This window comes from Oncorhynchus mykiss, chromosome 9 (assembly GCF_057628025.1).
Source record: "Oncorhynchus mykiss isolate SJ-2025 chromosome 9, ASM5762802v1, whole genome shotgun sequence".
Classification (NCBI taxonomy): Eukaryota; Metazoa; Chordata; class Actinopteri; order Salmoniformes; family Salmonidae; genus Oncorhynchus; species Oncorhynchus mykiss.
Window position 1 is genome coordinate 48,165,811 of NC_143030.1, and position 23,275 is coordinate 48,189,085.

At 41.1% G+C, this 23,275-nt stretch overlaps 2 protein-coding genes across 4 annotated transcripts in view; one reads left to right on the forward strand and one right to left on the reverse strand.

The window, feature by feature from the left end:
- Nucleotides 1-19,533, forward strand: part of ppih (peptidylprolyl isomerase H (cyclophilin H)) — a 32,303-nt gene extending 12,770 nt beyond the window's left edge. Inside the window, exons 2-9 of one of the 3 annotated variants that reach the window (XM_021615812.3) lie at nt 8,450-8,514; nt 8,769-8,792; nt 13,920-13,964; nt 14,315-14,357; nt 14,716-14,808; nt 14,989-15,076; nt 15,169-15,209; nt 18,760-19,533. In XM_021615812.3, the coding sequence (XP_021471487.1) occupies nt 8,450-8,514; nt 8,769-8,792; nt 13,920-13,964; nt 14,315-14,357; nt 14,716-14,808; nt 14,989-15,076; nt 15,169-15,209; nt 18,760-18,828 (468 nt within the window). In that variant the 3' untranslated portion in view covers nt 18,829-19,533. The remainder of the gene's footprint in view (nt 1-8,449; nt 8,515-8,768; nt 8,793-13,919; nt 13,965-14,314; nt 14,358-14,715; nt 14,809-14,988; nt 15,077-15,168; nt 15,210-18,759) is intronic. The other 2 variants (XM_021615814.3, XM_021615815.3) reach the window with 2 other exon arrangements.
- On the reverse strand, nt 2,479-6,931 carry si:dkeyp-100a1.6 (putative G protein-coupled receptor 160). The gene is made up of 2 exons (XM_021615810.3): nt 6,704-6,931; nt 2,479-3,998 (listed from the first exon to the last, which is right to left on the reverse strand). Exon 2 carries the CDS (start codon nt 3,902-3,904, stop codon nt 2,831-2,833), a length of 1,074 nt encoding a protein of 357 aa, XP_021471485.3. The 5' UTR covers nt 3,905-3,998; nt 6,704-6,931; the 3' UTR covers nt 2,479-2,830.
- Nucleotides 19,534-23,275: the final 3,742 nt, after the last annotated feature.

Consider the following 23,275-nt stretch of genomic DNA (forward strand, 5'->3'; position numbering starts at 1 on the left):
CCTTGAAGTAGTAGTTCCCCTTGCTCTGCAAGGGCCGCGGCTTTTGTGACGCGATGGGTAACGATGCTTCGAGGGTGACTGTTGATGTGTGCAGAAGGTCCCTGGTTCGCGCCCGGGTATGGGCGAGGGGACGGTTTAAACTTATACTGTTACACCTACGAACCCGATTTATACTGTTAGCACTGAGCCGGTGTGCCCTAGTAGGAAGTCCCACTGTGTGCAGCTCACCCTGCATTAGCATAAGGAACACATCTACTGGTGTTAAGCTTCCCGAGTAAAGCAATAAAAACAATTAAGCATCCCAGAAGAAAAGTGCTCAAAATAGCCCACGTTAACACATGTATGATGCAACTTATGTGTCAGATTTCAAAAAGGCTTTCCGGCGAAAGCACACCGTGCGATTATGTTTGGTCAGCGCTAGTCATAGAAAAACATCCAGACATTTTCCGAACGAAGGAGAGATGTCAGGAATGGCTTTATAAATATTAACTTACCTTTGATGATCGTGATCGGAATGCACTCCCAGGAATCCCAGTTCCACAATAAATGTTTGTTTTGTTCGATAAAGTCCATCATTTATGTCCAAATACCTCTTTTTTGTTCACGTGTTTAGCCCAGTAATCCAAATGCATAATGCGTGATCACTTGTTCAGACGAAATGTCAAAAAGTTCTACTACAGTTCGTAGAAACATGTCAAACGATGTATAGAATCCATCTTTAGGATGTTTTTATCATAAATCTTCAATAATGTTCCAACCGGAGAATTCCTTTGTCTTTAGAAATGCAATGGAACACAACTAACAGGCGCACGCGTGATCAGCTCATGGCACTCTGCCAGACCTCTGGCTCAAACAGCTATCTTTCCCACTTCACAGTAGAAGCCTCAAACAAGGTTCTAAAGACTGCTGACATCTAGTGGAAGCCTTAGTGTCTATGGGGTCATATTGCACTTCCTATCTTCGATAGGCAATGACTTGAAAAACTACAAACCTCAGGTTTCCCACTTCCTGGTTGGATTTTATTTCAGGGTTTTGCCTATTCTACTCACAGACATCATTCAAACAGTTTTAGAATCTTCAGAGTGTTTTCTATCAAAATCTACTAATTATATGCATATTCTAGCTTTTGGGCCTGAGTAGCAGGCAGTTTACTCTGGACACCTTTTTATCCAAGATACTCAATACTGAGTAGCAGGCAGTTTACTCTGGGCACCTTTTTATCCAAGCTACTCAAGCTACCCCCAGTCCCAAAGAAGTTAACAACACTATCAACATGGCAGGTCCTATAGGCCCTAGTTTTGTCGCACCTGGACTTCTGTTCAGTCGCGTGGTCAGGTGGCACAAGAAAATACTTTGCAATTGGCTCAGAAAAGGGCAGCACAGCTGGTCCTTGGATGTGCACAGAGAGCTAATATTAATAATATGCATGTCAATCACTCCTGGCTCAAAGTGGAGGAGAGATGGACTTAATCACTACTTGTTTTCATGAGAGGAATTGACATGTTGATTGCACCGAGCTGTCTGTTTGAACTGCTGGCGCACAGCTCGGACACCCATGCATACCCCACAAGACATGTCACAGAGGTCTCTTCACAGTCCCGAGTCCAAAACAGACTATGGGATGCGCACAGTACTACATAGAGCTATGGCTACATGGAATTCTATTTCACGTCAAGTAACTGATGCAAGCAGTAAATTGTAGATTAAAAAATAATAATAAAGAAGATAAAAAATACACCTTATGGAACAGCAGGGACTGTGAAGCAACACAAACATAGACACAGGCATACACACACATACACGATAACATGCAAACTGTACACACACGCACACATGGATTTCGTACTGTAGATATGTGGTGGAGTAGGAGCCTGAGGGCACACAGTGTGTTGTGAAATCTGTGAATGTATTGTTATGTTTTTAAAATGTGAACTGCCTTAATTTTGCTGGACCCCAGGAATATAATCAATACAAAAGTAAGGACTTCTCCTCTAGATGATGCATCATGGGAGAATAAATATGTATTTAACTGTTTTTACAGGAACTTGAAAAAGTATTTAATGAGAGACGTGTCCACAAACACTGTTTTTCCATAATACCTATAGATTAATGGAAACTTCAACTAGTATAGAATTTTTTTATTATTTATGGACAAACAACAGCACACTGTTTTTATTCAAACAAGTTAGAATTGTTGAAAATGACCAGAGAATTTAATCCGGACAAATTTCAGTAATGAGAATTAGGGGTGTAAATTTTTACAAAATTCAGGCAGCAATCTAAAATGTATTTAAAATAAGACACTTTACCAAAAACTAGGCATCTTAGTCTTCAGAATGATAGTTGCTTTTTGCAGATGCGTCATGGTTTTGTAACTCAGTTTGCTACAGACAGTTAAAACTAGTTTAATGAGCATCGCCCGGTTTCTCTAAAGCATATTGAAAAACCTGTAACTGAGAAACATGAAACTTCAAGGAGTGGGAGTCGGTACAGAGAGTTTATTGAGCAAACATACAAAGTACACTACTACATAAAGTGTTACAGGTCCTTTTATTATGTCCATGTTGTTGGATGTGTGTGAGAGTGAAAGTGTTTGTTGTAACAATGAGCTAGCCTAAACTAACAGCACCACCCTTCATACAGTTAACATATCAAGGGCAGGAACTATTGAGAATCATATAGGCTAGTAACAAGGCTGTCAGTAGAAGTATGTAACAGCATAATTGCTTTCTTTTGTCATATCTGAAAGGAACATTATCAAAGGAATGTAAAGGTAATACAGTAGGCTTATCGCGCATCATGAGCCAAGCCTGCTTTCGATTGGCCTAATTCAGACATGCAGGAGTGGGTTTCTGTCCTTGCCTGACAGGCTGAACACAGTCTTGGGAAGTTTCTCCGAGTCTCTAACGGGTCCTCTACTTAAGTGCCAGTAAACCTGCCACTGGCAGATGTCGTCCGGGAGATCGCTGTACGGCCCCAGCCAGTCGCTCTTGAGCCAGAACACCAGCCCTACCAATAAGCTATTGGCACACTCCAACCACAGGAGGTTGATGGCAATGTAGGCGGGAACCGCAAGGCCCAAGAGCTCACAGGCAACGCACATGACCAGGTATGATGCCCACGTTGTGCTGAATCCCAAAGTCAGTCCGAAGTAAAGGGGGTGACTCTGCCATTTGGTTTCCACCGCCAGTGCTTTCTCCTCGTTCTTGTCAGCCCCTGGCTTGCCGAACTTGGCATACCTGAAGCTCAAGTCGCTGTGCAGCGTTGGGTTGACGTCGTCCCTATACTCTGAGAGCCTGTTGGCCTCCTTCATCCACGAGGAAAGACGTTTGTAGTGCAGCATCAGCACACAGCAGACGGCTACGGAGATCCCCACTGAGAAATGTACTACAAACACAGACTCCTGCACCACGCACCCTAAAGCATGCCTCCCTCTCTCGTACTCCACCTCTATGAGGGTGGTGAAGGCTGAGCAGCCGGAGCGCACGCCGGCCAGCACCCACACCAGAAGTGTCAGGGTGCAGTTCCACAAGGTCCTGCAGGGGGCGGCATGGCAGGAGGTGTAGCGTGACTCTGTGGCGTAGTCCAGCAGCCCCAGGCCCAGCACGGGCAGAGGGAGCGCGTTGAACACGGCCGAGGCCTGCGCCAAGAGGAAGCACACGGACACTGGGGAGCGGTCAGGTCCTAGTAACCAAACGGCCACAACGGCGCATGCCAACGCCACGTCGACCAGGAAGACGGAGAGACCACAGACGCCCATGAAGGAGGTGTTAAGCCGGCGCAGGCTGATGAACAGGACCAGACAGTCCATGCCCACCTTTAACAGCAAGATGAACAGAAACTGGCTGGTGTTGTCCTTGATGCAGCTCCCTTCCTCTTCCCACGACTCAATGATGGCCAGCATGTTGAAACTTTTGCCGTTGAGACTGTGCCCAGCCCCAGAAGTAACCTATTGGGTCTGTGATGTTCCGGTCGACGTCACCATGCTCAGGAAAAAGCTGTTGAAGAGAGCGGAGCAGTTAGCAGTAATATACAAACAGCTTTTACCAAAAAATTAGACCGTTTCTAGTGTTATCAGTACTACCTGGCTTTTCATGACTCATCTACAGAAACAACAACACCTTATGGAAGTCAAAAATAAGAAACTTAAACTCTTCCTAATGTATGTTGGCACCAGTGTGAGCGGATAATATTTTTGGTATCTCAGGTTGTTCTGGAAATTCTCACATTTCTCACAAAGACTTAGTGTTTTCGGAAAGTATTCAGACCCCTTCCCTTTTTCCACATTTTGTTACGTTACAGCCTTATTCTAAAATGGATTAAATACATTTTTTCCTCAGCCATCTACACACACTGCCCCATAATGACAAAGCAAAAACAAGTTGTTAGACATTTTTGCAAATGTATATCAAGATAAAGAGACCATTTTATTTATGTAAGTATTCATACCCTTTGTTTCCATTGATCATCCTTGATATTTATAGAAGTTGATTTGGAGTCCACCTGTGGTAAATTAAATTCATTGGACATGATATAGACAGGTGTGTGCCTTTCTAAGTTCCCACAGTTGACAGTGCATGTCAGAGCAAAAACCAAGCCATGAGGTTGAAGGAATTGTCCGTAGAGCTCCGAGACAGGATTGTGTCGAGGCACAGATCTCTGGAAGGGTGCGAAAAAATGTCTGCATCATCGAAGATCCCCAAGAACACAGTGGCCTCCATTCTTAAATGAAAGATGTTTGGAACCACCAAGACTCTTCCTAGAGCTGGCCGCCCAGCCAAACTGAGCAATCGGGGAAGAAGGGCCTTGGCCAGGGAGGTGACCAATAACTCGATGGTCACTCTGACAGAGCTGTAGAGTTCCTCTGTGGAGATGGGAGAACCTTCCAGAAGGATAACCATCTCTGCAGCACTCTACAAATCCAGCCTTTATGTTAGAGTGGCCAAACAGAAGCCACTCTTCAGTAAAAGGCTCATGACAGCCTGCTTGGAATTTGCCAAAAGGCATCTAAAGACTCTCAGACCATGAGAAACCAGATTCCCTGGTCTGATTAAAGGAAAAAATAACTATTTAGCCTGAATGACAAGCGTCACGTCTGGAGGAAACCTGGCACCATCCCTAAGCTGAAGTATGGTAGTAGCAGCATCATGCTAGGAGACGAGTCAGGATTGAAGGCAGGATGAATGGAGCAAAGTACAGAGATCCTTAATGAAAACCTGCTCCAGAGTGCCCGGGAGCTTGGAAGGTGAACCTTCGCCCCCAGTCTAACAGGTCAATGACCCTAAGCATACAGCCAGACAACGCAGGAGTGGCTTCGGGACAAGTTTCTGAATATCCTTGAGTGAGCCAGCCAGAACCCAATCGAACGTCTCTGGAGACCTGAAAATAGCTGTGCAGCGACGCTCCCTATCCAACCTGACAGAGCTTGAGAGGATCTGCAGAGAAGACGAATGGGAGAAACTCCCAAAATACATGTATGCCAAGCTTGTAGCTTCATGCCCAACTCTCAAGGCTGTAATTGCTGCCAAAAGTGCTTCAACAAATTACTGAGTAAAGGGTCTGAATATGTAAATGTGATATTTCAGTTTATTTTAAAATTAGCCAACTTTTCTAAACCTGTTTTTTTCTTTCTCATTATGGGATATTGTGTGTAGATTGATTCCCCCCCTCCCTTTTAGAATAAAGCTGTAATGTAACAATGAGAAAAAGTAGAGGTCTGAATACTTTCCGAAGACACTGTATGTTGTGAATCGCCCATAAGTTTGTAAAATATAAATATGATTTCTAGGCCATATTTCCCAGCCCTAGTTTGAAGAGTATATTGCTACAAACAATGTCTTTAAAATAAGAAAAATCAAAAAGAGTAGTTTGAAGATATTATTTTATGTTGAATAAATTAATTTGAAAATGTGTATTTCAAAATCTATACATTGGCTTACTCCATATTTATGAGAATGTTATAATGACACCAATATGTTGCCTGTATCATGTACGATTCGTAGATCATAGGGTCTTACAGGAGGCATGTGTGTCTAAAAAGGGCCTAAAATTGCCAATTTTGATTATTCTTTTCTCAAAAATGGTTTGTGATACAAAAGTATGTTAAACGTCAGTCCTCCCAATGAAGTTCCTATGTGAGAATTCTCAGAACAATCTAAGATGCAAAAAATAGTTTCCACTCCCACTGGCGTGGAATCGCCCATGTAGTATGCCTCAACACTCATTGTTTGGAGTCCAACAACCTCAAGTGTTAGGAAATATAGTAGCCAATTATGTATGTTTAACTGGTGACAGCCTGAGGCTAGACAAAAGCTAATATTTCAGGTATGGCAATCCAATCCGTTTTACTATTCATTCCTATAAAAAACAGGTTTGTTTACGCGTAGGAGGAAATGCGTGCCTTCTTTTGATACAATGCTATTGCTTAACCCAGATATTTCCAGATACAGGAATCTTCAAAGATTACACCCTTTTTTTAAGCTTATCAACTATCATGCTGATCTCAGGGAATGTTAGTCCTTGCATCCATAGCTCCATCTATGAATTTGAGCATGATTAGGCTACATTCAGCCAGCCTCACCCCTCAGCTTTATTGCAAACCCAGGGATAGGGCTGCCTTATACTTAGCTTTTTCATTGTCATCGTAAAACAATATCAATCCACATAATACTGTGATCTTTTGAACACTGCAAGTAGGCCTTACCTCTTAATCGTTGTGGGTAATCCTGGTCATGTATGTGTAGTTTGAGATCCAGTGGCAGCATCAACAGGTGTGTGCTTTACTCTTAGCAACAGGCTAGTAGTGTTTGACAAGCACTTCCTTATTATATGGTCATTTTACTGCCTCATTGTGGGTGGGTCTATTACCTGCTCAGGCTTTTCTGGGTGAAACTAGCCTTGCAACCACCCTGACACACCTGTAATTCTACCTGGCGGCTTCAACCACCCTCCATGCCCTTCCCTCCTCAGGTACAACCTTCTCTCAGTTTTGAATAGGCTGTTGTTGAGTTTTGGGTGGGGTGAAGATGAAGATTCATCACTAAGATCATGCAGAAACGTTTGTTTTGTTGAAGAGTCGGTGTGTCTTACAAACGTGCTCTTCTGCTGCGATGCCGATATGGGGACAACACTGTTCAAACCCGAGACGTCCATCAGGAATGATTCCTGTAAAATCGAGTATATGGTTATGGTCTAGAGTTCCATTTTATATTGTAGCCAACCCCCTCACCCCTCATGTTGTGAACTGTTGTTTTATAAATGCATGTGTACTGTAAATGTATGGCCTGAGCGGGGTAACAGTTTTTTTTTTATTATGGCAAAGTAGTTTGACGTTCATGATACGTGCTGCTAATAGGTTGGCATATGTTGGTTGGGCATTTATGTAATGGCCTATTTTGCATAGGAGGCTGAGGGCTATGTAAGGTGTGTAAGGGGGGGGGGGGGGGGGGGGAAGACACATCTACTCTTGTCTGTTCAATGCAATAAAGAACTCCCTACCACCTCAGTGACCCAACCCCTGCATTAGAGCAGCTAGAGGCCAGCCAGTGTTTGCTTGCTGATCCCTGTAAATGTTCAGGATATTATGGAGTCACGTGGTTTGTTTTGGTCCAGGTTAAGTGAAATGTTCTGTCTCCAAGGGGAACAAAGGCCAGGTCTAGATTTCTTTCTCAACCTGAACAAATGGTTAATTAACAGGGATGAAAGGAACACCTATAATAGGGTGTAAAAAGCCTGTGTATGGTTTATCCGGTATACATGGCTCAAAGGATCCGCTGGGCGATTTGAGGCAATTACCGAGAAAATCGAAGTGTGCTGGGTGTTGACTAAGTGGAGGCTGCTCCTGCACCGCCAATATTTGTTTAACAACACAGAAGCTCTCCGGGGATGCCTTGGGGACAAATGGCTCTTTTCAGAGGGGCTGAATTTCAAAGCTGTAGCACAATATTTGACATAAAGCAGGTTTTCAAAGAGTTTAGTTTGCTTCTTATTTTCCTTTTTTGCCATGGAAAATTTGAGTACTGGAGTTGCCCACCTCAATAACAGTATCATGACAACCCTACAGTTGGTACTGCTTAATTAATCCAGTGGGAACAGGTATTCATGAAGTAGCCTATTAGTCATTTAATTTGAGTAAAGTGTCTTACCATGTGAGTATGATATGATGACAAAATATTGTTGAATACAAGAAACCAGAAGTTCTTTGGTCAAACGATATAGATACTATGTTTTGTCATATACATTTTACATTGCTTCCAGAAAACCATTTCTCATGCAGAACAATTAATGTAGTTAGAAATACTAATTGTTAAGCATACCAGAAAATGTGAATGTGGGCAAAAGCGGCTTTCGAAACCCGGTCGAGCAAGGTGATGCCTATTGTGGTCTCCTGTCAATATTTGCATGTGGAGTGTTTACAGAAGTCAGCCCTTTTTGACTTACTGTTTTCCAGGAAGTTGGGAGAATGAAGGTAGAACTCTTTGCCGATGTGGTTCCAAAGACGGCTGAGAACTTTCGGTAATTTTACCTAAACAAATTTCATGACTTCCTAGTGCAAAATCATGCCCTGTCACATCAAGGCCACATTCAGTATGGCATAATGTTGTAGAATGTCGGATCGAAAATGATTCTGTAGAAGAGACATGCCTCTGACATATCTGCAATGTTTAGTAAATTGCACCATCCTGAATTATTAAAGATTTGTTAGAGATGATTAGTAGAGGTGATTTTTGCCCTTCCAATGAATAAATTATTTATTTTGTCTTTTACAGGCAGTTCTGCACAGGGGAATTCAGGTAAGGGCATCTCAATGGACACTAGAGTAGGCTATATATTGATCCCTGGTACACTTGCTGATCTACTCGCTCTGACCACCCAACTGTACCCATGTACTACCACAGTTACAAGCACAGTCACTATGAAAGGCTGTAGTCAGGAGAGATTTTATTGCTCACTTGACAAAAGTATCTATCAGGTTAAGGTGTTGGCTTTATAACGCCATCTACTGGAGCTGTAGAACCTTTCCCATTATCTTCCTGACACCTAACTAGCTATAACTAGCATAGTTCACCCTTGAAGAGAGTTCAGTATTTGATTTTTTTATCAAATGTACCTGCTGCATGTTCACTGGCCATGGTGTCCACTTAGTGGAATATGTGTATAGAGTGTTATTTTTTTCCTCTGTACAGGTGTTTTAATTGTGGTAAATGTCCCTTTTCACTTATTGTTTAGGCTGTTGAGCACAAATTTAAAGACAGTAGTCGGGCCAGTTCCTTTGAGATGTCAACTCTGCAAAATACAAAACCTGTGCACCCTAATAGGAGAATGGTAGGGAATCAGACCACAACCTCGATCTCTTTTCCTTTCGACTTGTTCTTTAGGCATTCAACCATTTGTGTTAATTGCTGTTTTTAATTGCAGTTTGCATAGTGATTTTCTGAGGGAAGGGAAACAATCCCACAGACAGCAACTCTAACATTCCAACTATGGAGACAAACAATGAGTCTTTATGATGACTATACAAGATATATTCAGGCATTCTTGGGGAAAAACTGCAAAAATAATTTGTCATTAGTCAAACTCTATTAGCTAAAAGGTAAACCCCTGGTCTATTTTACATCAGTAAATATTACTGTGATTTGAAATAATAAAAATGGAAAAGACGAGTACTTTATTCTAAAAACACTGAGTGTACAGTGTAAACACTGAGTGTACAGTACAGCTTTCCATGACACAGACTGGCCACGTAATTCCAGGTGAAAGCTATGATCCGTTATTGATGTCACCTGTTAAATCCTCTTCAATCAGTGTGTAGATGAAGGGGAGGAGACTGGCTAAAGAAGGATTTTTAAGCCTGGAGACAATTTGAGACACGGATTGTGTATGTGTGCCATTCAGAGGGTGAATGGGCAAGACAAAAGATTTCAGTGCCTTTGAACGGGGTATGGTAGTAGGTGCCAGTCGCACCGGTTTGAGTGTGCCAAGAACTGCAACGCTGCTGTTTTTTTTACGCTCAACAGTTTCCCGTTTTGTATCAAGAATGGTCCACCACCCAAAGGAGATCCAGCAAACTTGACACAATTGTGGGAAGCATTGGAGTTAACATAGACCAGCATCCCTGTGGAACACTTTCAACACCTTGTAGAGTCCATGCCTGACAAATAGAGGCTGTTCTGATGGCAAAAGGGGGGGGGGTGCAACTCAATATTAGGAAGGTGTTCTTAATGTTTTGTAAAATCAATCTATTTTGAAACTCAAACATGGTTGAAAATGTATCTTGTAATCTGTTTTGACACTGTCACACATATACCCCTATCTGACAAGTGAGCCTAAAGGAAAAACCTACATGGTGATATTACTCTAGGGCAGCCATTCTCAACAGGCGGACGGACCGATGTCCGGATCTGGACCCAGAATGGGGTCAATAGGGACCACCACAGGTCCCGACAATATTTTGAAGGGGGAAAAAAATGATCAAGTAGCCCATGTTAGCTAGGTAGGTTAGCCTAATTTATTTAATCTAAATCTTGTAAACTAGTTAGCATGGCCAGATGATGTGCCTTGGGCCCTCGACCCCCAGGGGGCACTCAATTTTATTTTGTTGGGTCACTCGGCTATCATATGAACACACATAAGACATGGCAAAATGTTTAGAAATAAGATTTAAAACGGCTAAAATTCTATGCCAACGAGAAATTTGAACAGTATGGGGCTGCAAGGTGGGGTTTGTTACTACGCTGTTAAATGAGAATATCCATTCACACTTTTTCCACCTAGGAAATTCGTGTGTTCTCAAATAGTACATAGTAGTTGAGTACCCCTGCTATAGGGTAAAAGTGAATCCTTCGACCAGGATTTGCATGTACAGTACCTAGTGAGTCTACACACCCCTTGCACAGTCTTCACATTTTGCTGCCTTAAAATTTAAAATTATATCAAAAAGCACTACACATTTTCAAAGTGAAAGACAAATAATAGAAATGTTTCATAATCAAGACAGCTTTGTTATTTATTATTAATTAGGTCTTCACACCCCAGAGTCAATACTTGGTATAATCTCATTTGTCAGCCTTTACAGCTGTGAATAATTTTGAATAAGATTCTACCAAATCAGCATGATTCAAGACATCTGAGTGGAAACGTTGTCTAAAATGTGCTTTGCATACCATAATAGTTGGAATATCAAAATAAGTAAAATTGTGCTCCTTGTGTGGGCATTACTTTCTTCAACGGTAACATTTGTGGGTTACACTTTGCAAAAGCTCAGTAAATTTTGTTGGGAGTAAGTCTCTGATTTTCAAGCAGATTTAAATGGACCATTTAGTAACACTCAACACCTATTGGAAAGCTATTTTGGTGTGTCTTTGGCATAAAAATTTGTGTAATTGTCCCACTGAAAAATAACAATATAAACTCAGTAAAAAAAGAAATGTCCTCTCACTGTCAACTGCATTTTATTTTCAGCAAACTTAACATGTGTAAATATTTGTATGAACATAAGATTCAGCAACTGAGACATAAACTGAACAAGTTCCACAGACATGTGACTAACAGAAATGGAATAATGTGTCCCTGAACAAGAGGGGGGTGGGTCTAAATCAAAGTAACAGTCTTTTCCTCATGGATTGCACAAGATTTGCCAGTTCTTGCTGTGAGATGTTACTCCACTCTTCCACCAAGGCACCTGCAAGTCTTTGAGGGGAATGGCCCTAGCCCTCACCCTCCGACCCAACAGGTCCCAGACGTGCTCAATGGGATTGAGATCCGGGCTCTTCGCTGGCCATGGCAGAACACTGACATTCCTGTCTTGCAGGAAATCACACACAGAACGAGCAGTATGGCTGGTGGCATTGTCATGCTGGAGGGTCATGTCATGATGAGCCTGCAGGAAGGGTACCACATGAGGGAGGAGGATGTCTTCCCTGTAACGCACAGTGTTGAGTTTTCCTGCAATGACAACGAGCTCAGTCCGATGATGCTGTGACACACTGCACCAGACCATGACGGACCCTCCACATCCAAATCGATCCCGCTCCAGAGTACAGGCCTCGGTGTAATGCTCATTCCTTCGACGATAGACACAAATCTGACCATCACCCCTGCTGAGACAAAACCGTGACTCGTCAGTGAAGAGCACTTTTTTCCAGTCCTCTCTGGTCCAGTGAAAGTGGATTTGTGCCCATAGGCGATGTTGCCGGTGATGTCTGGTGAGGACCTGCCTTACAACAGGCCTACAATCCCACGGTCCAGCCTCTCTCAGCCTATTGCAGACAGTCTGAGCACTGATGGAGGAATTGTGCGTTCCTGGTGTAACTCGGGCAGTTGTTGTTGCCGTCCTGTACCTGTCCCGCAGTTGTGATGTTCGGATGTACCGATCCTGTGCAGGTGTTATACATGGTCTGCCACTGCGAGGACGATCAGCTGTCCGTCCTGTCTCCCTGTAGCGCTGTCTTAGGCGTCTCACAGTGCTGACATTGCAATTTATTGCCCTGGCCACATCTGCAGTCCTCATGCCTCCTTGCAGCATGCCTAAGGCACATTCACGCAGATGAGCAGGGACACTGGGCATCTTTCTTTTGGTGTTTTTCAGAGTCAGTTGCCTACCGTCTGTAAGCGGTTAGTGTCTTAACGACCGTTCCACAGGTGCATGTTCATTAATTGTTTTTGGTCATTAAGCAAGCATGGGAAAGAGTGTTTGAACCCTTTACAATGAAGATCTGTGAAGTTATTTTGAGTATTATGAATTATCTTTGAAAGACGGTCCTGAAAAAGGGATGTTTCTTTTTTTGCTGAGTTTATGTATTCAGAAGACTGAGACAGAGTTTTCTCTTACTTTTTAACAGGACTTTGCTCCTTTCATATTTCTTTTGATCCTGACAAACTCCCCAGTCCCTGCCGGTGACAAGAATACCCATAACGTGATGCTGCCACCACAATACTTGAAAATACAGATGATCAACAACATTGCATTTACGCCACATTACTGGCCAGTATGGCAAAGTGAAAATAAAAAAATCCATTTTCAACTCTACTCTCTAGTTTTGTCACAAAAACTGTTGCGTTAAATAGCAAAACTGTTTCCATCAGCCCGGCAGTGACTTTTTTTATGCTACAGGTAATTCATCCACATGAAATGGTTGGATTGAAACCTGGTTCCTGAGAGTTTTGTTTTTCAGTAGGACAATTAACACATTTTAATGCCAAAGACACCAGAATGGCTTTCCAAGAGGTGTTGAGTGTTCCTAAGTGGTCGAGTCTGGCCTTATTTAAATTAGCTTGAAATCTGAGAATATTGCGGTCCAATGATTCCCAACCAAATGTGCTGTTTGACCAATTTTAACAAATAAAATGGTAAAATGTTGTCCTCAGAGTTATGCAAAGTTGGTGGAAGCACCTTTGGCAGCTATTACAATGACTGGTAGGCCGTCATTGTAAATAATAATTTGTTCTTTAACTGACTTCCCTAGTTAAATAAAGGTTAAATAAAATAAGTTAGATTCCACCTAGTATTAACTCTATGGTGTGAAGACCCCAGTTAAGATATTTGAGTTTTATATAATTTCCCAACATTTTCTAGAATTTTTCTTTCAATTTGAAAATGTGCAGTAAGAAAAAATTGAATTTATTTTCATTTTAAGGCAGCAAGGGCTGCGTAGACTTTCACTAGCGACTGTATATTTCCAAGTTAACAGTAATATGTCTGGTTTGTGAAACTTAATGTTTATTACTTTTCATGTGAATGCGCTATCTTTAACTACCTAGCGCTGACTTGGAGGTGTAAAATGAGCTAAATCTAAAAAAGTTTTGGTGAACTAGTCTTCCTTAAACTTTAGAGGCTTTCTGTATACTCTGCTGACTTTTATATCAATACAGCAAAGGAGGCAGTACCATGTTAATGTATCTGTACAAACTCTCTTCTACAGAAAAGATGGTGTCCCTATCGGATTTAAAGGCTGCACCTTCCACAGGTATGCTTGAGTGGGATGATGGAAGAAGATGTGACAAGTGTTACTTTACATATATTTTTGATCTGACATCAAATCACAATAATGGATATGTGATAGGATAGGCATGGTGTCTAAGAAGCAACAACATGCATATTAAGTAATTATTGAATCCATAAAACCTATATCTTGATGGGGTGTTTAGTGTCTTTGTGTTGGTAATGCTTTTGTTCGCAAGCACGTTCTTACGCGTTATGATTTGGTAAGATACAATATGAATATTTTTGTATAATTGAATTTGATTGTTAGATAAAAAGCTCCTCAGTCTGTTGCCAGTTTGAAAGTTTATTTTATTTTTTTGCCTCCTCTACTAGGGTGATAAAGGACTTCATGATCCAAGGCGGGGACTTTGTAAATGTAAGTCAATTCACTGCTCTTTGTTGTTTCTGATTGGTTCTTTTAGAATTCCAGCCAAACTGTTAGTTTATGCCGTTATAACTACTATTTTTTGCTGCATGTCCTTTATCTGCACTGCGGTGCAGGTTAACTTTCTCATGTACCCAACTGTAATAGTGTGCTACGGAGTTGGAAGCCGCACATATCTGCTATTCGATAAGTCAATTAAATACGGGGCGAAATATGTAGCGGGCTCGGCGGACTATCGCTCTCTGCGACTCTGGACTCTGTATTAAATTACCAATACATTAGCATTACAATCTACTTCTAATCTAATTTGTCCTCCTTTGTTTCCCTTGACCCTGTGGTGCACCTGTAGGGCGATGGGACAGGTATCTGCAGCATCTACAGAGGACCATTTGCAGATGAAAACTTTAGAATGAAGCACTCTGCTCCTGGCCTCCTATCCATGGTACCTTTTTTTTTATTTCAGACAAAAACTCACACGTATGCGCACACACTGCTGTTCATACACACATGTTCCATTGGAGACATTTAAACATTTGATATGAATAGACATAGATTATAACTGATGTTATTGGTTAATGTAGGTGAAGCATCCAGTAATAACCCTCCAATCCGTCCTCTGCAGGCAAACAGTGGCCCCGGAACCAATGGCTGTCAGTTTTTCATTACCTGTACGAAATGTGACTGGCTAGATGGAAAGCATGTGGTCTTCGGTTAGTATTACTATATTGTGGATTACAATGGATAAGATTTAACATGTTGTATGTGTATTTGGCTCATAAAATATTGTATTTCAACATTTCAGGGAAAGTGGTCGACGGCTTGCTCGTCATGAGAAAAATTGAGGTAAAAGCTCTTGATTTGATAAGGGATCAAATACTTTTCCCCCCTCACTGTATATCTTGCCCAGGGCAAGATATACAGTGAGGGGGGAAAAGTATTTGATCCCCTGCTGATTTTGTACGTTTTCCCACTGACAAAGTAATGATCAGTCTATAATTTTAATGGTAGGATTATTTGAACAGTGAGAGACAGAATAACAACAACAAAATCCAGAAAAACGCAGGTCAAAAATGTTATAAATTGATTTGAATTTTAATGATGGAAATAAGTATTTGACCCCTCTGCAAAACATGACTTAGTACTTGGTGGCAAAACCCTTGTTGGCAATCAGAGGTCAGACGTTTGTTGTAGTTGGCCACCAGGTTTGCACACATCTCAGGAGGGATTTTGTCCCACTCCTCTCTGCAGATCTTCTCCAAGTCATTAAGGTTTCGAGGCTGACATTTGGCAATTCGAACCGACAGCTCCCTCCACAGATTTTCTATGGGATTAAGGTCTGGAGACTGGCTAGGCCACTCCAGGACCTTAATGGGCTTCTTCTTGAGCCACTCCTTTGTTTCCTTGGCCGTGTGTTTTGGGTCATTGTCATGCTGAAATACCCATCCACGACCCATTCCCAATGCCCTGGCTGAGGGAAGGAGGTTCTCACCCAAGATTTGACGGTACATGGCCCCGTCCATCGTCCCTTTGATGCGGTGAAATTGTCCTGTCCCATTAGCAGAAAAACACCCCCAAAGCATAATGTTTCCACCTCCATGTTTGAGGGTGGGGATGGTGTTCTTGGGGTCATAGGTAGCATTCCTCCTCTTCCAAACACGGCGAGTTGAGTTGATGCCAAAGAGCTCCATTTTGGTCTCATCTGACCACAACACTTTCACCCAGTTGTCCTCTGAATCATTCAGATGTTCATTGGCAAACTTCAGACGGGCATGTATGTGTTTTCTTGAGCAGGGGGACCTTTTGCGGGCGCTGCAGGATTTCAGTCCTTCACGGCGTAGTGTGTTACCAATTGTTTTCTTGGTGACTATGGTCCCAGCTGCCTTGAGATCATTGACAAGATCCTCCCGTGTAGTTCTGGGCTGATTCCTCACTGTTGTCCGGATCATTGCAACTCCCCGAGGTGAGATCTTGCATGGATCCCCAGGCCGAGGGAGATTGACAGTTCTTTTGTGTTTCTTCCATTTGCGAATAATCGCACCAACTGTTGTCACCTTCTCACCAAGCTGCTTGGCGATGGTCTTGTAGACCATTTCAGCCTTGTATAGGTCTACAATCTTGTCCCTGACATCCTTGGAGTGCTCTTTGGTCTTGGCCATGGTGGAGAGTTTGGAATCTGATTGATTGCTTCTGTGGACAGGTGTCTTTTATACAGGTATCAAGCTGAGATTGTTCTCCTAATCTCAGCTCGTTACCTGTATAAAAGACACCTGGGAGCCAGAAATCTTTCTGATTGAGAGGGGGTCAAATACTTATTTCCCTCATTAAAATGCAAATCAATTTATAACATTTTTGACATGCGGTTTTCTGGATTTTTTTGTTGTTATTCTGTCTCTCACTGTTCAAATAAACCTACCATTAAAATTATAGACTGATCATTTCTTTGTCAGAGGGCAAACATACAAAATCAGCAGGGGATCAAATACTTTTTTCCTTCACTGTATAATGATGATCCTCAACAAAGATCAAACTTTAAGGGCCGGTGGGTTCCATGGAAGTAGAAGCAGGGAATACTGTTCTTAGATAATCCAGATTTAGAAACGTGATTTCAGAGCCATGTTTTAACCTTGGATTACATAGTATTGGATTATTGAGTCCTTGACTGTGCTAGAGAATAACAAGGCTAATTTATCATCTGAATTAGTCGCTTAGTAGATCTGAATAACATTGGGGCTGTTTTCTCGACACAGATTAAGCCCTGGACTACAGAGAATTCTCCATTGATTTTGCTTTTTAGTTCAGGACTAGGCTTAAAGGGCAACTGAACGCAAACACTAATTTATCTGAAAATGGCTTATGTGGCATTGATATTAGTTAGAAAAAGTTATTCCAGAACCAAAATTGACTAAAAAGTGTGAGTAGGTTCATTTTGGTTATTGAGTCCGTATACTCCAAAACATAGTTTTGTGAGATTTGTGTAATCGAGGTCATCACGATACATGAGGTTTTGGTTTGGATTACAATCATGCCTACTAGCATAGGATTTTAACGCCTAGGGAGAATTTTCATGCACAGAGAAACAGCTGCATTTATTGCGCTTTATTCAATCATAGCAGTGAACCGCCACAGACACTGAGACAGACCTGCCCATTACACAGCGCCTTGGACTTGGACCTGTTTACATAAGACAACACGTCGCCAATGTTATGTTGAAAGAACACTTGGCCCTTAGCCCTTTATGGAGTGGCCACTTCCTGGTGTGTTTCATAGTGAGCACTTCAGTCTGCCACTATTTTGGGCAAAATGAGAATTGAGACGATGTGCACTTATATCAACTGACACTTGTCAATATAAAAAAAAGTCTAAAATAATTTGCAAGCATTTTGTGTCCTGCCGCGACCTGTTTTGTAACATGATCTGCAATGAAACACTGCCAGACAGACGTATAGTCTAGTAATAGATAGTGAGAAAGTTGTATAAAAACTCAACGGCACCAAAGCACACACGTTGCATGATAAGCTAATTTTGCTAACTTGGGCAGCTACTAGCTAGCTTCATTGACAAACAGAGATGGAACTTTGCTTGCTAGCTAGTGATTTTCGGGCACTGATACACAGCGGGTAGCAGCTTGTGTTTTTTTTACGATAGTTTAACAGCTTGCTGCTGATGAAGTTGTAGACGTTCTCAGAAATCAGTCCTGAGCGCAGACTCCATACTGTCTGCAGTGCACTTTTATACAAATGTTTTTAACTTGAGAAATACTGCACCAGACACCTTAGCTAGATATGAAATTGTGTGACTAACACCTCTGCAAAAAATGTCAAAATGACAGATTTCATGATTTAGCTTAGATTAATTCTGACTGTTTTTGAGGAAGTGGTAGTGATTATGTTGTTGCTACTGTGCCTCAATGACAAAAAACAACTGCCAGGGTACAATAAAGCGAACTAAACACATCCAAACCGTACCACATCTCCAAGACCAAAATCTTGTTTTTCATAATGAGCAGCAGAAAAACATGTGGAATCATTAATCCGCTCTTTAATCTGTGTCCCGGAAACTTCCCATTGTGTTTCTTGAAAGCAGACATATGTTGTTGTATAGTCGGTCAGATTTGACTATACATATCTGGCTGGGGGGGGGGGGGATCTTAGTTTAACCTCAACCCTTCTACACTTCAGAGAACACACTGTTTAGACATGAGAATATCTGTCGCCAGTCCCAAGCTGTTTGCAACAACCATCTGATTAATATACGTCAGAATTATTTGTATACAGTACATCTATTGCTGGTAGTAGAACCCTAATTTGGTCTCCAACAAATGTCGTAGTGTAGAAATTACTGTACCATTTAAGAATGTTATATTGAACGTTATCTGGACTCCTCTTTCCCACAGAACGTTCCTACCGGCCCAAACAACAAGCCCAAGCTTCCCATCCTCATAGCTCAGTGTGGGGAAATGTGACTCAACTTACAGGGCAAGTTTCTTTTTTAGGACAGACACACAACCTCTTTTTGTACTTGAATAAGTGTGTTCTTCTCCCATGTTTGCGCTCAATAGACATCAACCAAATTCTGTTTACTTCTGTAAGTTGAGTGGAAGTCAGTCTGTCAGTTTGCCACACAATCACGACGTCTCCTATGAATAGTAAAGCTATACAAATTGCCAACACTTTTGCATTGCTTGAGTCGTTAAAATTCAGAGACTGTAAATCTAGGATGTAAGACATCTTGGACATCAACTAGACTTGAGCCTCATTACTCCTTACCAAAAAAATGTTTCAGTTCAAAGTATCACCAATTGATACATTTCCTATGTGTAATTCGATAACTCACTAGGAATTGTATAGACTACTGTAGCTTACTCAAATGTTTTCTCAATGCCTAGCTATGAATAACAATGATTGGAAATTCAATGTTTTGTATGGAATCTGTTGCCTTTTTATAAATGGATAATATAAATGTGCTTTTTGGTGCAGTGGTTTTGTTCAGTAGTTGTTTTTCAAAATGTCAGGTTTTCAACAATTATTTGGTATCCCCCACCAACAATGTATGTGAGTAACAAGACATTGAGTTTTCTTATAGCCTAAACAGAATAGATTCCACATATGGACAATATTGAGGTATATCAATTTGTCAGGTATAATAAATTAACTTCTTTGTCAACTATGCTGGTATTCTAATTTATTAAGACATTTAAACTGATGAACCATATTATATATTAGGGTTGAGAAGCAATCTCAAAGGCATTCACAAAGTTCCTCAGGTAATGGATGGACTATAAGTTGGACAAAATCTGACCTTTTTTAAAACAGGACTTAAAGAAAATACGCTTCCCAACCCCCACGCCTGAACTCGCCTTGGACCCTTTCCCTCCCAGTACAAAAGAATCCTTTCAGATGGAGCTCGGCTCTCTTATGGAGCAGGAAGAGTTTTTGGGGGGCTTGGTGGGAGGCTTCTGGGGTCAATGTTAAAGGCCGTCTTTGTGTGTGACAACAGGGTCCGACCATTAACAACAGGCTCTTCACACATCAACCAGTACTCATAAACCATGCCAGCGGGGCATTAACATGACAAAAGATGGGGGGGTGGTTTGGGGCTGTTTCACACTCAGGCTTGGGCTGGCTGGCTGTCTAGTCTACCACACTGGCAAGTGGATCCTTTTACATGTTGGATTTTAATCGAGGACAATGATGACAATTTAGCAGTGGTGTAAAGTACTTAAGTAAAAATACTTGAATGTACTACTTTGGGGTATCTGTACTTTACTATTTATATTTTTGACTACTTTTACTTCACTACATTCCCTAAGAAAATATTGTACTTTTTACTCCATACATTTTCCTTGACACCCAAAAGTACATTTTGAATGCTTAGCAGGACAGGACATTTGTCCAATTCACGCACTTATCAACCAAACATCCTTGGTCATCCCTACTGCCTCTTGATCTAGCGGACTCACTAAACACACATTCTTTGTTTGTAAATTATGCCTGACTGTTGGAGGGTGCCTGTTGGTATCTGTAAATTAATAAAACAAGAAAATGGTGCCATCTGGTTTGCTTAATTTAAGGATTTTTTAAATGATTTATACTTTTACTTTTTATACATTTTAAACCAAATACTTTTAGACTTTTACTCAAGTAGAATTTTACTGTGTGAATTTTACTTGAGTTATTTTCTATATTTACTTTTACTCAAGTATGACTGTTGGGTTTGTTTGATTTGAGGTATATTGTTGATAGGAAGCCCAAGTCCCTTCCTGTGAAAATGAGCCAAATCTTTTTGGATAGAAACGCCTCTTGGTGCTGCTACAGACTAAAGAGAAACACTTCACATAACAGTTGAAGTCGGAAGTTTACATACACCCTTAGCCAAATAGATTTAAAATCATTTTTTCACAATTCCTGACATTTAATCCTAGTAAAAATTCCCTGTTTTAGGTCAGTTAGGATCCCCACTTTATTAAGAATGTGAAATATCAGAATAATAGTAAAGAGAAGTAAATATTTCAGCTTTTATTTCTTTCATCACATTCCCAGTGGGTCAGAAGTGTGCACACTCAATTAGTATTTGGTAACATTGCCTTTTAAATTGTTTAACTTGGGTCAAACGTTTCAAGTAGCCTTCCACAAGCTTCCCCCAATAAGTTGGGTGAATGTTGGCCCATTCCTCCTGACAGATCTGGTGTAACTGAGTCAGTTTTGTAGGCCTCCTTGCTCGCACACGCCTTTTCAGTTCTGCCCACAAATGTTCTATAGGATTGAGGTCAGGGCTTTGTGATGGCCACTCCAATACCTTGACTTTGTTGTCCTTAAGCCATTTTGCCACAACTTTGGAAATATGCTTGGGGTTATTGTCCATTTGGAAGACCCAAGCTTTAACTTCCTGACTGATGTCTTGAGATGTTGCTTCAATATATCCACATAATATTCCTACCTCATGATGCCATCTATTTTGTGAAGTGCACCAGCCCCTCCTGCAGCAAAACAACCCCACAACATGATGCTGCCACCCCCGTGCTTCACGGTTGGAATGGTGTTCTTCGGCTTGCAAGCCTCTCCCCCTTTTTCCTCCAAACATAACAATGGTCATAATTGTCAAACAGTTCTATTTTTGTTTCACCAGACCAGAGGATATTTCTCCAAAAAGTACGATCTTTGTCCCCATGTGCAGTTGCAAACTGTAGTCTGGCTTTTTATGGTGGTTTTGGAGCAGTGGCTTCTTCCTTGCTGAGCTGCCTTTCAGGTTATGTCGAAATAGGAGTCATTTTACTGTGGATATAGATACTTTTGTGCCCGTTTCCTCCAGCATCTTCACAAGGTCCTTTACTGTTGTTCTGGGATTGATTTGCACTCTTCGCACCAAAGTACGTTTATCTCTAGGAGAAAGAACGCGTCTCCTTCCTAAGCGGTATGACGGCTGCGTGGTCCCATGGTGTTTATACTTGCGTACTATTGTTTGTACAGATGAACATGGTACCTTCAGGCGTTTGGAAATTGCTCCCAAGGATGAACCAGACTTGTGGAGGTCTACAATTTTCTGAGGACTTGGCTGATTTATTTTAATTTCCCATGATGTCAAGCAAAGAGGCACTGAGTTTGAAGGTAGGCCTTGAAATACATCCACAGGCACACCTCCAATTGACTCAAATTATGTCAAATAGCCTATCAGAAGCTTCTAAAGCCATGACATCATTTTCTGGAATTTTCCAAGCTGTTTAAAGGCAGTGTATGTAAACTTCTGACCCGCTGTAATTGTGATACAGTGAATGATAAGTGAAATAATCTGTCTGTAAACAATTGTTGGAAAAATGATTTGTCATGCACAAAGTAGATGTCCTAACCGACTTACCAAAACGAGTTTGTTAACAAGAAATTTGTGGAGTGGTTGAAAAACGAGTTTTAATGACTCCAACCTAAGTGTATGTAAACTTCCGACTGTATACATATCAGCCAAAAATGATACACAAAAGCTGTAATATGATAGAGATGTGCCTAGAACTATGGCTATTGAATAATATCCTTTATTTGTAAAGCGCAATTTCATAGTGACCAGCTTTTTTTTCATAATAAAGAATGCATATAAAAACAATGAAACATAATAAATGGTAAAAGCAGCATAGAATAATACAAATTAATACAAACCCATAGGAATAAGATGTTAAAAAGGAAGACAAAAGTTAGCAAGACCTAATTACAAACCAAACTAAAGAGGTTGAATTTTAACCTTGTAAAAAAAAAAATGGTTACTCTTTTTTGCCTCCTTCCTTTTTAGATGACGTGGTACAGCATTCCTGTTGTGGGTTGTAAAAGCTAAAAGCCGCTTCCCCACTTGACAGTAATATGTGTACGGAATTCCAGAAAAATCTGGAAAATACTTAGAAATTGCCTTTGAGCGCTCTATTAATAGCTCCTAGAATAATCTGCTCTTTACTTTTGATGTCAGCAACTATAGACATTACTATACGGTTACAGCAACTGACTAATAGCCTGCATTGTTTAATGGCACTCTTTTTTTTAAATGATGCTGGGACACAACAGGACACTTGACATTCATGAGAGCACCCTGGAACCTACCTCGTTCCTATTCTCTTTTCCCAACCCACAGCCATTCCAGTGGGGATTTTGGCGCCACTCCGGCCATGATAACCAAACTGAAACATGTCCAACTTTTATAACAACTAAAGGATAGGCTAGGTAGCTACCAGGCAGAGTGGTACATAGCTAGTGGAGACTGGTAATTGTGAAATAACAACGTGAAGGGTACAGTTAAAATCAGAGCAGCCCTTTCAAGAGTTTAAAGACTGATACTGACTCCAACAAGCTCATGTAATATATGATTCACAGAGAATAAAAATGAAAAATATGAATTATTCATTATTTCATTATTATTCATTTGTTATTTTCATT

Excerpts from the sequence above, each read along its gene's own strand:
- si:dkeyp-100a1.6 (XM_021615810.3), bottom strand. The coding sequence starts at position 3,904 with ATGCTGGCCATCATTGAGTCGTGGGAAGAGGAAGGGAGCTGCATCAAG.